The sequence below is a fragment of the Myotis nattereri genome (genome assembly GCF_964212035.1).
Source record: "Myotis nattereri genome assembly, chromosome: 9".
In the NCBI taxonomy this organism is placed as follows: Eukaryota; Metazoa; Chordata; class Mammalia; order Chiroptera; family Vespertilionidae; genus Myotis; species Myotis nattereri.
In genome coordinates, this window is record NC_138084.1 from 44250969 (window position 1) to 44266096 (window position 15128).

A 15128-nucleotide genomic window follows, 5' to 3' on the forward strand; every position below is an offset into this window, starting at 1 on the left:
GGGGTCCTAATATATGGTGACAGGAGAAGATTTGACTTTGAGTGGTGGGCACAGGGTGCAATATACAGACTTATAACATAGAAACCCACACCTGAACTCTATATATTCATGTTGACCAATGTCACTCCAATAAATTTAATAAAAAATAAAGTTTCATTAAAGTTAAAAACATTTATAATAAAAGAACTTTTAAAATGAAAAAACAACAACACCAAGATGTGGGAATATTAAAACCCAGGCATCTTCCCTGTAGACTGCTGATGGGTGTATAAACTGGTGTAACTTTTATGGTAGGCAATGTGACACTATCTAAATAAAAATGCACATATCCTTTAACTCAGAAAATCACTTCTAGAAATGCAATCTCTGTACTCACCGTGTGTCATAGAATACACACACATGCACATACACATATATCCATATATGAACCTTCATTGCAGCCTTGTTTGTAAAAGGAAAAGAGTAGTAGTAACCTAAATGTCCTCAATAGGGTACTAGCTAAATAAGTCGGGGTAAATCCACTGAATAGAATACTCCATAGTCATTTTATAAAATGAGGATGCTCTTTACATACTGATCGGAAACAATCTGCAAAGTGCAGTGCTGTGTGTATTGTATGCTACTATATGAAAAAGAATATATAGCCCTGGCTGGTTAGAGCATGGACTGAAGGGTCATGGGTTCAAGTCCTGGTCAAGGGCACATACCTGGGTTGAAGGTTCCCCAGCCCCAGTAGGGACACATGCAGGAGGCAACCAATAGATGTATCTCTCTCACGGTGATGTTTCTCTCTCTCCCCTTCCTCCCTCCCTTCCATCTCTCTCTTCCCCTCTTGCCTCCCTTCCACTTTCTCTAGAAACCAATGAAAAAAATATCCTCAGTGAAGATTAAAATATATATATATATATATATATATATATATATATATATATATATAATCAAGTATGCTTATTTATGCATAAACTATTTCTAAAGTATATGGAAAAGACATTTACTATCATTTAGGCCTCCGGGAAAGGGATAGGAACAGGACTTACATTTCAATGCTACCATTTTGGATCTTCTTAATTTTATTCCATGTACATGTGTTACCTATATTAAAAAAACACACAATCTAAATTTTAAAAGAAATAAAAAATTAACATATTAAAAATATAAAGACTATATGGGAAAATATCTATAATATGTATGCTTTAAAGAGTATACAAAATTTTACCCATATGATAATTAAATATACATAAAATATGTCTGTTCATGATCAACAACTAGAAACACACACAAATGAAAGGGATATATTGTTAGTTGGGAGTGCAAATGCTGTTTTGTAAAAAAACTTTATAGATGTTATAATAGGGTATGTTAGTACATATGGTAAATTACAATGCAGTAAAAAGGAAAACCAGATTTAGATCACAAAAATCTAATTTCCTTAGGGTTTTCAGAGAGAGGCTTTTCCCACGAAGCGAGGTACACCTGGTCACACTGCCAGAGCTGGTTCTGTTTGGTTTCCTGCCAGCCTCGCCAGAGGAACAAGATACTGGATCAGTCACTGCGGTTGGTTACGTCCTCACACTCAGCCCTGGTTCACCTGACTCTGGACAATCTGTCTATTTATGGAGACAAGGCTCTGTACAAACAAGAGGCTTTCTGGAGGCGGGAAAGCCAGAGTGTTCAATATCCTCCTTCATCTGCTCAGCTTCCTTCCTTGAGCGAGGGTCCCCGTGGGAAACCGGAGGGGGCTCTATCCAGGCAGGAAGAAGAGTCAGCCAAACTCCGGCCTTCTGCTCTGCATCCTCCCAGCCCTGCCAACCCAGGGTCCACCTGTTCTTGGAGGCATGTCTCTTCCAGGATGCCTGCCCCGCTCACCCTTCAGAGGCAGCTGTGGGAGAGTGGAGAGACCCAGATTGGGGTCAGGGATTGACTCTGCCCCGAAGTGCATGACCTCATACAAGTCACTGAGCCTCCCTGAGCCCCAGTTTTCTCATCCATAAGATAATCCTACCTATCTCACCATGCTGCCAGAGAGCAACTGAGATTGTCATGTTGTTTCATTCTAGGCCCCACATTATTTTTCTGCCTTCTGCTTCTCAGTCTCCTTGGCCTGCTCCTCCTCAGCCTGCGCATCACATTTATCAGTCCTCTGCCCTCCTCTCTCCTTGGGCTCCCAGACCTAACCCATCATCGCACACATCCATGCTCCAGATCCACACACACCCAACGGACCCTCTCCACTGGTAACTCCCACAGGCATCTCAAACTTATCTAGACTTGAACTCTCTTCCTCTCCAAACTTGGTCCCCATCCAGTGTTCTCCATCCCAGCAATGCTTCTAGCATCCACCCAATTGCTCAAGCCAGCAACCTAGGGATATTCCTTGTCTCTACGCCAACACTCAATGGGTAACAGCAGCAGCACCCATCTTCCACCAGGTGGCCTGGGAAACAGCAAACCAATGGAAGCAAGAAAAAATGAAGCAAACACACCAAGAAGCCTGGCAGCGATTAGGAGAGAAAAGATGATCAGGGTTCATAAAAGGCTACATGCTCTAATTCTGTTCTTGAGTCTTTGCTTAAGTTAGTTGGAGTTGGGTTTCTACACGTGCAGATCCAAGAGTCCTAACTAATATAAACATTGTCAATCAGAATAGGCTAGGTTATGCTGTGGTGATGAACAACCCCCACATTTCGGTGGCTTAATTCCACTACATATCCATCAGCTGCATGTGGCTCTGCTCATTGCAGTCCCTCAAAAAATAGCCACCATCTTGAATGTTGCTGGTCACTGTTTCAGAGAGAAACTGTGAGGGGTCCGATACCAGCAATTCACTGTTCCGGTTTAGAGGTAACATGTCACCTCCATTCCTAACTCATTGACCAGAACAAGTTACCTGGCCACAAGGGGGCCACAAAGCACAATCCTGCCGCGTACCTGAACTATTTGGTGAATTACCTTAGTAGCTACCGTGTAATTCCTGGGAGAAGCCAGTTGTTGGGTCATGAGGATATTTAAGTGGCGGTATGGAGTGGCCCACATGGTGAATAACTGAGGTTTCCTATCAACAACCAAGCATGTGAGTGAACCATCTTGGAAGCTGATCCTCAGCCCGTCAAGCCTTCAGATGACAGCGGCCCCAGATGACATCTTGACTACAACTCATGGGAGACCTTGATCCAGAATCACCCAGCTAAGTTTCCCCCAAATTCCTGACCCATAGACTATATATGAGATAATAAATGTTTAAGGACTTAAGTTTTATGTTTTGGGGCGATTTGTTATGCAGCAATAAATAACTAATACACAGCTCTGTATACTTAAGAGATCTCATATAGACAATCTTCTATCTTTGGGAAATGTTCTTACCTTCCACCAGGCTTTGGCCTAGTTTAGGTTACCTAATTAAAAGTAGCTATCAGGCTTGGGGAGTCTAACCCAGGAAGACAGGATCCTATTCTTTAGGGCAGTGGTTCTCAACCTTCCTAATGCCACGACCCTTTAATACAGTTCCTCATGTTGTGGTGACCCCCAACCATAAAATTATTTTCGTTGCTACTTCATAACTGTAATGTTGCTGTTATGAATCGTAATGTAAATATCTGATATGCAGAATGTATTTAGGCGACCCCTGTGAAAAGGTCGTTCGACCCCCAAAGGGGTTGTGACCCACAGGTTGAGAACCGCTGCTTTAGAGATTGCCCTTTATTGCAGAAAACACCACATCACATCACCTCCTGGGTCAACCAGAGACATGACTCCTACAAAATCAAAGGAACTGGAAGCCCGAAATTGCCCAATTAAATACAGTACTGAGGAAGTAATAATTGAGAAATGATGCTGTAAGCTTAGAAAGTGGTATTAATAGTAGTGCTAATGCACTGTATTTATTTTTTTAATATATTTTTATTTCAGAGAGGAATGAAGAGGGAGAGAGATAGAAACATCAATGATGAGAATCATTGATCAGCTGTCTCCCGCATGCCCCACACTGGGGATGGAGCCAGCAACCTGGGCATATGCCCTGGCCAGGAATCGAACCATCACCTCCTGGTTCATAGGTCAGCCCTCAACCACTGAGCCACGCAGGCTGGGCTAATACATTGTATTGAATAAGCATGTGTTACTCTTCAAGTTTTCACTTCTGTATCTGAGGTAGGTGGGGAAGATATAAATAAACCAGGTTACATATGGAAACAATGGCTCAGAGCTCCTGATGTGCCCACAGTCTCGTGGTGAGTGAATGACAGGACCAAATCCAGAATCTGGGTTTCAGTGACTCCAAGTGAGGCGTGGTGCTTTCCAAGGTAGGACCTCCTGGCTGATGACATGACTGCCTTTCAGTTAGAACTGTCCTCTGAGATCAAGGTGCACTTGTAGGTCTCCTTAAAGGCCTCCAGGAAAGGCGGTGTAACTTCATCCACGGTGAGGTGCCTCTGGAGCTCCTGACTCAGGGAAGTGACGCCTGTCCCAACCAGCCCGCAGGGCACGATGTGCTCAAACCACGTGAGATCTGTGCAACAGTTCAGGGCCAGGCCGTGGGATGTGATGTGCCTTCCACAGCGCACTCCTGCAAGAAAGCCAAAGGGTGTTAGAGGCGACACACTCCCTCCCCGGGAGTCAGGATCCCACTCTGTGTTTAGGGAGCTGGGCCGGATCACTGATTTTCCAACTGTGCCTGGAGCACCCAAGGGGCTGCGCACAGGTCGGAGAGGGGTACGAAGTGCGGGAAGTGTATGCTGCACTTATTATGGCGATTACAGGAAATGTCTTCAACACAGAGATTGTTGCTTTAAAAAAAAGCGTGAGAACTACTTAAGTGCCCTTATTGTCCTGACACAGTGAAGTAACCTGGCAATTCACTGCTCGTGTCTCTCCATTTGGAAAGCTGTACAAGGTGACTTCTAAGGGCCCTTCTGGCTCTGAATACATCAGTGAAGAGGCTTAAAAACTCCAGCGAAGCGGGTAGTTCTGATTCAAAGCCCGCGCCACATACGCCTCCACCGGCCCCGCCAGGCCCGGCCCCGCGACGCTCACCGATCGCGCAGATCTTGCGCTCCCCGAGCCAGACGCCGGTGTAGGGCGGCGGCCGCGCGCGGGCGCCCCGCAGGCCCTGGAGCCCGCACAGGCGCACGGCGCACGCCTCCAGCGCCGCCACGTGGGTGCGCAGGCGCAGGCGCAGGCGCCGCAGGTCGAGCACCGGGTGGCAGAGCAGCTGGCCCGGGCCGTGGAAGGTGGCCAGGCCGCCGCGGCCTGTCGCGTGCACCTCGGCGCCCAAGGCTCGCAGGCGCGCCGCCTCCTCGGGCGTCAGGCCGCCGCGCAGCCCGGCGGTGTACACGGGCCCCGCGGGCTCGCAGAGCAGGAGCGCACCCGCCTCCGTCCTCGGCGGGTCTTCGGTGCCTGGCTCCGCCTGCAGCCGCCGCAGCCAGCGCTCCTGCAGCGCCAGGAGCTCGGAATACGGCACCCGACCCAGGCGCACCAGCCTCACCGCGGGGAGTAGCATGGTGCCCGCCGGCGCCCGCGCGGCCCCGCCTCCTGCCTGGGTTGGGGCGGGGGGGGGCGGGGGGGCGGGGGGCCTTGCCGGGAGGGGCGGGGCTTAGAGAGCAAGTCGAGCTGAAGCTCCAAAGTGCTTGGAACAGGCTCTTGGGAGCTGTGATCCCAAGACCCAATGAGGTGTGTCTCTTTCATTCATTCATTCATTCATTCATTCATTCATTCATTCATTCATTCCAGAAACCCGTATTTAGGGCCCGCGTGTGCAATAGGCGCTGGATACAGCGGTGCACAGTGTACGAGGAGAAAAGAAAAGGTCGTCTTGGGAAGCTTACATTCTTACAGCAGACAATAAGCAAGCATTAAAGCATGAAAGAAAAACAAAGTAGGGTAATGTGTCATTCCCGAGAAAGAGTCTCAAAAGGAGGTTAATGTACAGGAGGTGTTTTTTGGGTGTGGGGTGTGTGTGTGGCGGGGGAGAGATACTTTCAAGACCACGCCTGTGAAGAGCGGCATAGAAGCCGAATTAGGCCGAGGGAGAAGCTAAACAATCTCAGCAGGGGCCCAGCGGGTGCTCTCAGTGGTTGAGCCTCGACCCAGGAACCAGGAGGTCAGGGTTCTTTTTGAGTGATTGTAAATGGTATTGCATTTTTAACTTCTGTTCCATATGTTCATTGCAAATATATAGAAATGGAACTGATATTTGCATATTCATCTTGCATCCTATAATGTACCTTATTAAATTCATTTCCTAGTTCTGGGAGTGTTTTTGCTGATTCCTTAGAATTTTCTACACAGGCCATCTTGTCTTCTGCAAAGAGAGATAATTCTATTTTCTTCCTTTCTGATAGGTATGCATTTAATTCCCTTGTTTTGCGTTATTACACTGAATAGAACTTCCAAATCTGTGTGGAATAACAGTAAGAGCAGACATCCTGGTCTTTTTCCAATCTTAGGAGGAAAGCTTTCAGTCTTTCACTGTTAAGTGTAATATTAGTTGTAGGTTTTTGTAGATGAGTTTTATCAAGTTGAGGAAGTTTCCCTCTATTCCTGTTTTCCTGAGAGTTTTTATCTTGAAGGGTATTGAATCTTGTCAAAAACGTGGGTTGTTGTTTTTTGTGCAGTCGTTGATACGATCATGTGATTTTTCTTCTTTAGCCTGTTAATGTGGTAGATTACATTAATTAATTTTTAAATGTTGACTAGCCTTGCATAGTAGAATTGGATAAATCCCACTTGGTTATGGTATATAATTCTTTTTATACACTGTTGTATTTGATTTGCTAAATTTTGTTGAGGATCTAAGTTTATGAGAGATATTGTTTTGTAGTTTTCTTTTTGTGTGGTTCTTTAGTTCTGGTATAGAGTAATACTACCTTCATAAATTGAATTAGGAAGTATTTGTCTTCTATTTTCTGGAAGAGATTGTGTTGATTGTTTTCATTCTTCTTTAAAACATTTGGTAGAATTCTTCATGAAATCATCTGGGCCTAGAGATTTCTTTCTCTGGAGTTTTAAAATTATATATTTAATTTTCTTAACAATTATAGGGCTATCCAAATCATTTCATATTGGATGAGGTGCAGTAGTTTGTGTTTTTCAAGGAATTGGTTCATTATGTCTAAATTGTCAAGTTTATGTGTATAAAGTATGAAACAGACTGATGAATTTCAGAGGAAAAGCGGGGTGGGGAGATGGGAGGGAGAGATTTACTGGGGAATTTATAGGCATACTAGTGGCCCGGTGCATGGATTTGTGCACATTGAAAGGAAATTAATTAGAAGAAATATTTTAATATCGCTATTCACCCTTTCTCTATAATAGTAGTGTCAGAGATGAAAGAAAATTAGTAAAATGTATATGAAAATAATATATAAATTGATTAATAAATAAACAATAACAACATGATATAACAACAACAAATACATGATATAAAAACAAAAACATTGATAAAAACAATGACTGATAAATTGATTAAACTTATTCTAATATCTCTCTGTATATTTGCAATTGGCACCAGTAAGAGCTTTATATGTATTGCACATGCACGAGTCAACGTTTATTTTTAAATTGCCAGTGTGCATCATATGTACCGGCCAATCAGTTGGTTGGATGGTTGGACGTATATATGGTTGGTCACATAGCCTATATGTATCACGCATGCACGAGTCAGTGTTTATTTTTAAATTGCCAGTGCACATCGTATGTACCAGCCGGTCAGTCAGTCAGACAGCTGTACAGTCGGTCACTTAGCCTTTTATATATATAGATATGCATAGCCCAGGGACACAGACAACTGTCAGGCGAAGGTCTGGGAGGGGCGGGTACAGGGTGGAAGGTATCAATGGGGAAAAAACAAAAACAGAGGCGACATCTATAATACTATCCTATCTAATAATAGACAAACATGGTAATTAACCATACCTCCGACATGCTTCCCATTGGCTAATCAGGGCGATATGCAAATTAAATGCCAACCAAGATGGCAGCCAGCAGCCAGGCAGCTGAAGCGAACAGGAGGCTTGCTTGCTCCAGTGATGGAGGAAGCCAAGGTTCCCCACCTGCCACTGCCGGCCTCTGAGCTGCAGTCTAAGAAACAATGTTGCAATTATAGAAGCTAAACAAACCCCAGATACCTGCTTTCAGCCAGCCAGGCCTCAGAGCTGGAATTGCAACAATGTTTCAATTATAGAAGCCAAACAAACCGAGGTCTCAGAGCTGGAGCCAAGCATCAGAGCTAAAGCCGGCTCTCAGCTCCAGTGACAGCCATAGAAGATAAATAAATCCCAGAATAAAAAAAGAAAAAGAAAAAAAGGAGAGGTTGGGAGTTTCAGTCACCTGCCAGCCTGAAAATGGCCCTCAGCCCCTCACCTAGACTGGCCAGGCACCCCAGTGGGGACCCCCACCCTGAAGGGTGTGTGACCAGCTGCAAACAGCCATCATCCCCTCATTCAGGCTGGCCAGGCACCCAAGCGGGACCCCCCACCCTGATCCGGGACACCCTTCAGGGCAAACCAGCAGGCCCCCATCCGTGAACCAGGCTTCTATCCTATATAGTAAAAGGGTAATATGCAAACTGACCCTAACAGCAGAAGGACTGGGAATGACTGGTCACTATGGCACACACTGATCACCAGGGGGCAGATGCTCAATGCAGGAGCTGCCCTCTGGTGGTCAGAGCGCTCTCACATGGGAGGAGCTCTGCTCAGTCACAAGCCAGGCTGATGGCTGCCAGTACAGCGGTGGCGATGGTGGGAGCCTCTCCTGCCTCCTCAGCAGCGCTAAGGATGTCCGACTGCAGTTTAGGCCTGCTCCCCGCTGGCAAGTGGACATCCCCCGAGGGCTGCTGGGCTGCCAGAGGGATGTCTGATTGCCATCTTAGGCCCAATCCCCTGGGGAGCGGGCCTAAGCTAGCAGGTGGTCATCCCCTGAGGAGTTCCAGACTGCGAGAGGGCACAGGCCGGGCTGAGGAAACCCCCTCCCCTGCCGAGTGCACAAATTTTTGTGCACTAAGCCTCTAGTCCTATATAATAAAAGGGTAATATGCAAATTGACTGTAATGGTGGAATGACCGGGAAAGACCGGTCGCTATGACGCACACTGACCACCAGGGGTCAGATGCTCAATGCAGGAGCTGCCCCCTGGTGGTCACTGCACTCCCATAGGGGGAGCTCTGCTCAGCCACAAGCTGGGCTGAGGGCTACAAGTGCAGCGGCCATGGCGGGAGCCTCTCCAGCTTCCTCTGCAGCGCTAAGGATGTCCGATTGTGGCTTAGGCCCACTGTCAGTGGGACATCCCCCAAGGGCTCCTGGGCTGCCAGAGGGATGTCTGACTCCAGCTTAGGTCCGATCCCCTGGAGAGTGGGCCTAAACTAGCAGGTGGACATCCCCCGAGGGGTCCCAAACTAAGAGGGCGCAGGCCGAGCTGAGGGACCCCTACACCGAGTGCATGATGCACTGGGCCTCTAGTCAACAACAATAAAGATTCATTTAAAGAAATTTTTAAAAAGTCATCACCAAACTAAAAAAAAATAAAATAGAGCTGTTTGTAGTATTCACTTATTATTCTCTTGATGTTTACATGGTCTGTAGCTGTCCTTTTTGTTATTCCTGATGTTGCTAATTTTTCTCTCTCTCTCTGTCAGTCTTGCTAGAGGTTTGTCAATTTTATTAATTTTCTTTAAAGAATCAGTTCTTTGTTTCATTGTTCCTCTTGTTTTAATGTTTTTAATTTCATTGATTTCTGCTCCTATCTTTATTATTTCCTTCCTTCTGCTTGCTTTGAGTTTCTTTTGTTTTTCTTTATCTATGTTTTCTAGGTGGGAGCTTAGATAGTTGATTTGCAATATTTCCTCTTTGCTAATGTATGTATTTAGTGCCATAAAAATTTCCCGCTCAGTATGACTTTATCTATATACCACAAAGTTTGATATGTTCTGAGTTTACATTTAATTAATGTATTTTTTATTTCCCTCAAGATTTCCTCTTTGACCCTTGGGTTATTTTTTTAAGTATGTTATATTTTTTATTTCAAACTGGTTTCTAGTTTGAAAATACACTCTGTTTGATTTCAGTTCTCTTAAATTTGTTTTTTTTAATGGCTCAGTATATGGTTCATATTGGTATATGTACTGTGAATACTTTATTTTTTAAATGTTTTTTTATTGATTTCAGAGAGAAGGGAGAGGGATAGAGAGCTAGAAACATGGATGAGAGAGAAACATTGATCAGTTGCCTCCTGCACGCCCCCAGTGGGGATCGAGCCCCCAACCTGGGCATGTGCCCTGACTGGGACTCAAACGGAGGACCTCTTGGTTCATGGGTCAATGCTCAACCACTAAGCCATACTGGCCGAGCTGTGAACACTTTAAAAGAATGTGTAATCTGCTGCTGTTTGGTGCAGTGTTCAAGAAATGTTCATTAGAATACATCGGTTGATGGTGTTGGTGAGGTCTGCATACTTGCTGACTTTCTCTCTAGTTGTTCTACCAATTGTTCAGAGAAGGGAGCGTGTCGAGGTCTCTAACCATAAATGTGGATTTAGTTGTTTCTCCTTTAAGTTCTATCAGTTTTTGCTTCGCATATTTTGCAGCTCTGTTGTTTGGTACATATCCGTTAGGTAACCTTGGATAGCGGTGATGTTTGTACAACAGTTTACATGTCCTTAATGCCACTGAACTGTACACTTAAAAATTGGCAAAAAGGTAAAATTTGTTATGTATATATTTACCACAGTAAAAATAAATATTCGGATTAAAAAAAAATCAGGCCCCTCTCCCCCCACACAAAAAAACCTGGTCCCAGGTACACAGTTGATGAGCCACAGGCCTGAGTTTCTTCCTTCTAGATCTCTCTTTACCTGAGGTCCAGAGCCTTGGCCAAGAGACAGGATGAGGGAGAACAGGATGGGTGTCGAAAGGGGAAGTGATTAAATGTTGAACGATGATCTGGTGGTTGTGGGGTCAAAGCCAGGCCAGCCGGCTGGGAAGGCCAGGCATGAGGAGGTGGCCTGCCTGCCTGTCTGGAAGGAAGAAGGATGTCCGGGGTCAGGGATGACAGTAGTGGTCTTGGCCACGGGAAAGAAGTGAGTGCGGAAAGGCGGGTGGGAGTTGCAGGATGTCCATATTGGCCTATGTTGCAAAAATAAATGCTTCTGGAAGTAAATACATACGTAAATAAATAAGTACCTTTTTTTTTTAAAGCCCTCAGGTCCACTTTCTTGGTCCACTTTACTAAGGACAAGGGCAGCATAATAGCTGAGAAGGGAGACAAAGAGATTTTAGATTCCGGCTGCTATGGGGAAATTACAAATGAGGTCTGATGCTATCTCTGTTTCTTTTTCATTATCAAAAATATCTTGCCTGACATGGGCACTCTGCCACCATTGGGAGAACCGTGAGAATCCAGTTTGTTCCCAAAACACTGCCATGGGGAGGGGAGGTCACGGGGAACTTGCTTTCCCCCAAGGCAGCCCTAGCCAAAAATGAAGAAATGATAAATAATGTCTTAGAAGAAACCCTGAAATGGGAATCAGAGCACATGGCCTCTGGTCTGGTGTTTTCACATCCTAGCTGGGTACCCTGGGGCAAGTCAGTTCCCATCTCTGAATGTTAATTGTAGTCATCACATAGGGCTCTTCTATCTCTAATATTTTACGAGTCTAGGCTACACTTTTTTCAAGCCCTTGTAGAGAACAACAGTGGGAGTTTGAGAGAGGAAAGAAAATGCTGATCTGGACGGTGGAGCTGAATATCCCAGACCTAGAAGAGAGGCTACCTAACTTCATTCATTCATTCATTCATTCATTCATTCATTCATTCATTCAGTATTCTTCTTTGAGCAAATAACTTGTGCCTGGCCTTGTGTTGGGAAGTGAGGACCAGAAATGGATCAGACTCAGTTCCTACCTTCCCTGAGCTTGCAGTCTAAGGGACAGAGGAGATAATCTGGAGTGAGACAAGAGAGTAAATGAGTCATTTTACTCTCCAGGGGCTACAGGGCTGGGACTGAGTGCATAGGGCAGGGGTGGGCAAACTTTTTGACTCGAGGGCCACAATGGGTTCTTAAACTGGACCGGAGGGCCGGAACAAAAGCATGGATGGAGTGTTTGTGTGAACTAATATAAATTCAAAGTAAACATCATTACATAAAAGGGTACAGTCTTTTTTTTTTTTTTAGTTTTATTCATTTCAAACGGGCCGGATCCGGCCCGCGGGCGGTAGTTTGCCCACGGCTGGCATAGGGCATAGTAGGGGTGCAGAGTAGATGAGATATGCTTAGCTTGTGGAGGCCAGTAAGGGCTTTCAGAGGAAGAATTCACTCAAAGGACAAGTAGAAAGCCACCAGGCAGATGGAGGGGGAAACAGAAGAGCAGCATATGCACAAATGTGTGACCCAGTCATTCCAATCCAAGGAGATGATGTTCCTGTGCCAAGTGGAAGTCAAATGGAGCCTTGATGCTCTGTCAACATGATTTTCCAGAATCATAGACCAGAGAAGCATGATGGGATTGCCTGCTGTACACAGTGCTGTGGGCATGCCAGACTCGAAAGAACTGTGCCCTGGTCAGGTTTCAAATGTGACCTTTTGTCACATTAAATTGAAGTTTTATTGGAATTTATAGGTGTAGTGGTTTTGCTTATTTTCTGTTTGTCTTGGCTTAGAGTTGTAGAAGAGCTGTAAGCACAGGAATATATATGCTCAGTTTTGTGCTTCTAAATACGTAAATGGTATTAAAAATTAAAATAATTCAAGTCAACTTTGGTGTGAGTCTGTGGGAATTTTAAACAGGGGTCCATCTATTACTTGAGTTTGAGAAACATTCTGTTAGCTACTTGGAACCATTCTCACTAAGAATTTCTCCTTTGAGGGTAGGGGGGTAATGGGGCAATAAGGACATATATGTAATACCTTAATCAATAAAGAAAAAAAATAAATAAAATTCAGGATGATCCCATTAAAAAAATAAAAAATGAGCTCTTAAAAATGATATACTCTTTATAATCTTAGTAAATTACTATGTTGTAACTGATCCTTCTGCATGGGGTTTATTAACGTTGAAATGTGTGACAGTTTATTTCCAGTCCTGCAAGTTATTTGCAATAAAATTAAAAACTCAACCCTCCCTCTCCAAAAAGAATTTTTTCTTTGAGTCTAAGGGGAGTCTGGCCACCTGAGATCAAAATGACCTCCAAAAAGATGAACCATAACTTATTGTTATTTAGTTCATAAAAAGGTGCACAGGGTTCTATGAGGTACATATAACATTTACTTGACTATTTTCTGCTGTCCCCCAGTGTGTACCTTCTGCTGTAGCCATGCCACAGAGGTTGACAACCTAGTAGTATTTACTAAGTAATCTGGGTAAAGACCTTAGTTTCTCCAAGCTTAAGGTCCCTGATCTGAAATACATTCATGCTAATAAAACTTTACATCTCAGGGCTATTGTGAGGATTAATTGGACAAGGGCCTGGAATACAATAATAATAGTTCTAATAGCCACCATTAATGCTAAACACATTTCCTGTTTTATCTCAGTCTTCCCAACAAGCCTGCATGAAGATAGTTTACCTCAATTTTATAGCTCAAGAATCATTTATATGTGGAATCTAAAAAGGCTGAATTCATAGAAACAGAGAAGGATTGTGGTTCCAGAGGTAGGGGGTTGAGGAAATGGGAAAATGTTGGTCAAAGGGTACAAACTTCTAGTTATAAGATGAGCAAGTTATTCTTTAACTATAAGATGAGTAAGCGTTATTCTTTAGTGCTTTATTGAGATAATTGACACAGCACAGTGACTATACTTAACAACACTGTATTATATACTTGAAAGTTTCTAAGAGAGTAAATCTTAAATGTCCTCACCACAATTAGAAATAAAAGGTAATGATGGAGGTGTTAACTAAACTTATTGTGGTAATCATTTTGCAATCCATACATATATCAAGTCATGTGTGCACCTTAAATTTACAATGTTATGTATCAATTATACCTCAGTAAAGCTGGGAGAAATGCTTGTTGGAAGAAAAAGAAAGAAAGAAAGAAAAAAAAAAGAAAGAAAGAAAGAAAAAAGAAAAGAAAAAGAAGCTCAGAGAGGTGAATGGAATTTACTCAGATGACTAAGTTGGGATTTAAACCTAACTCTCAAACATGCAAATGGCCTTTGCTTGTGACCATTACCCCAAATACTCACACCCTGACAGCTCCACCTATGGAAATCCTGCCTGCCTTTTAACAATTCTTACCAGAATTAAACTCTCCTCCTGAGTGTTTGGCCACCTTTGCTTGGCCTCATGGATTGCAGGAATTTAATCTAGCTTTGTATCATACAGGGTCAGTTTAACCAGGACACACCCGTGGGGGGTGGGAGATGGGGACAGATTATCTGGGGTCGGGGAACAATCACATGTTCTCTGGCTCTCAGCTCACACCCAGTGAAGTCACCTCCATCCAGAGCCCCTTCCTAGAAAACCCCACCACTCCTTTTCCTTGGCCGGGTTCCCAGGGCCTCACTGAAGTGTTTGTCCATTGAATGGAATTGAATGGAGTCAGGAGAGCTGGGCTCCAGCCACTGTCCTACCACGACACAGTCCTATTTGGACAAGTCGTTTGAGCTATATGGGCCTCACACTGTAAAATGGGGTGGAGATGTGTGGAATGGTGCTTGGTGAACTCCAACCTATCTTTCACATATAGTTGTAGCCGGAATATTGACATGAGACCTGTGGCTGGATTAAGCTTCTCGGAGCAAGGCATTTCCTGAGATAACATTTATTGTAGTATATCTTCATGAATTAAAGCAAGAAGGGAAAATATGGACATTGAAGACAAAACTTACCATAGTCATGTTTGCCTTCTAGTGACTGCTATATTCATCATTAGAGACAAGATTTTAGTTGTCTAGACAAATACCACGATCAGCCTTTTTGGATGTGAAAGATGAATCTTTCTTACCCCTTGAATGGGCATGATCTGGAGGGGGAGGGCAAAACAAAGAAAGGTACACATTGTATAAGAGGATAATGAGAGTCTAGGTACCCTTCACGGGAGCTCGAGCGACTCGAAGGTAAGAAGCTTAAGAACAGAGAGGGGAGAGTTGTATACATTTTAAAGAGGGAGAAAGATGTAGCCAGTGGGGAGATCTTT

General features: G+C 44.2%; 1 protein-coding gene across 2 annotated transcripts; it reads right to left on the reverse strand.

Annotated features, from left to right (window-relative positions):
• Positions 1 to 3848: 3848 nt before the first annotated feature.
• LIPT2 (lipoyl(octanoyl) transferase 2) lies at positions 3849 to 5515 on the reverse strand (the record flags this gene model as incomplete). Of its 2 annotated transcripts, none has more annotated exons than XM_081100173.1 (2): positions 3849 to 4561; positions 5029 to 5515. In XM_081100173.1, the coding sequence occupies 2 exons, from the start codon at positions 5492 to 5494 to the stop codon at positions 4332 to 4334; spliced, it is 696 nt and encodes a 231-aa protein (XP_080956299.1). In that variant the 3' UTR covers positions 3849 to 4331. The 2 variants fall into 2 exon arrangements, with proteins under 2 accessions (XP_080956299.1, XP_080956300.1); XM_081100174.1 differs by having other exon boundaries at positions 4404 to 4561; positions 4988 to 5494.
• Between the last annotated feature and the right edge of the window lie 9613 nt (positions 5516 to 15128).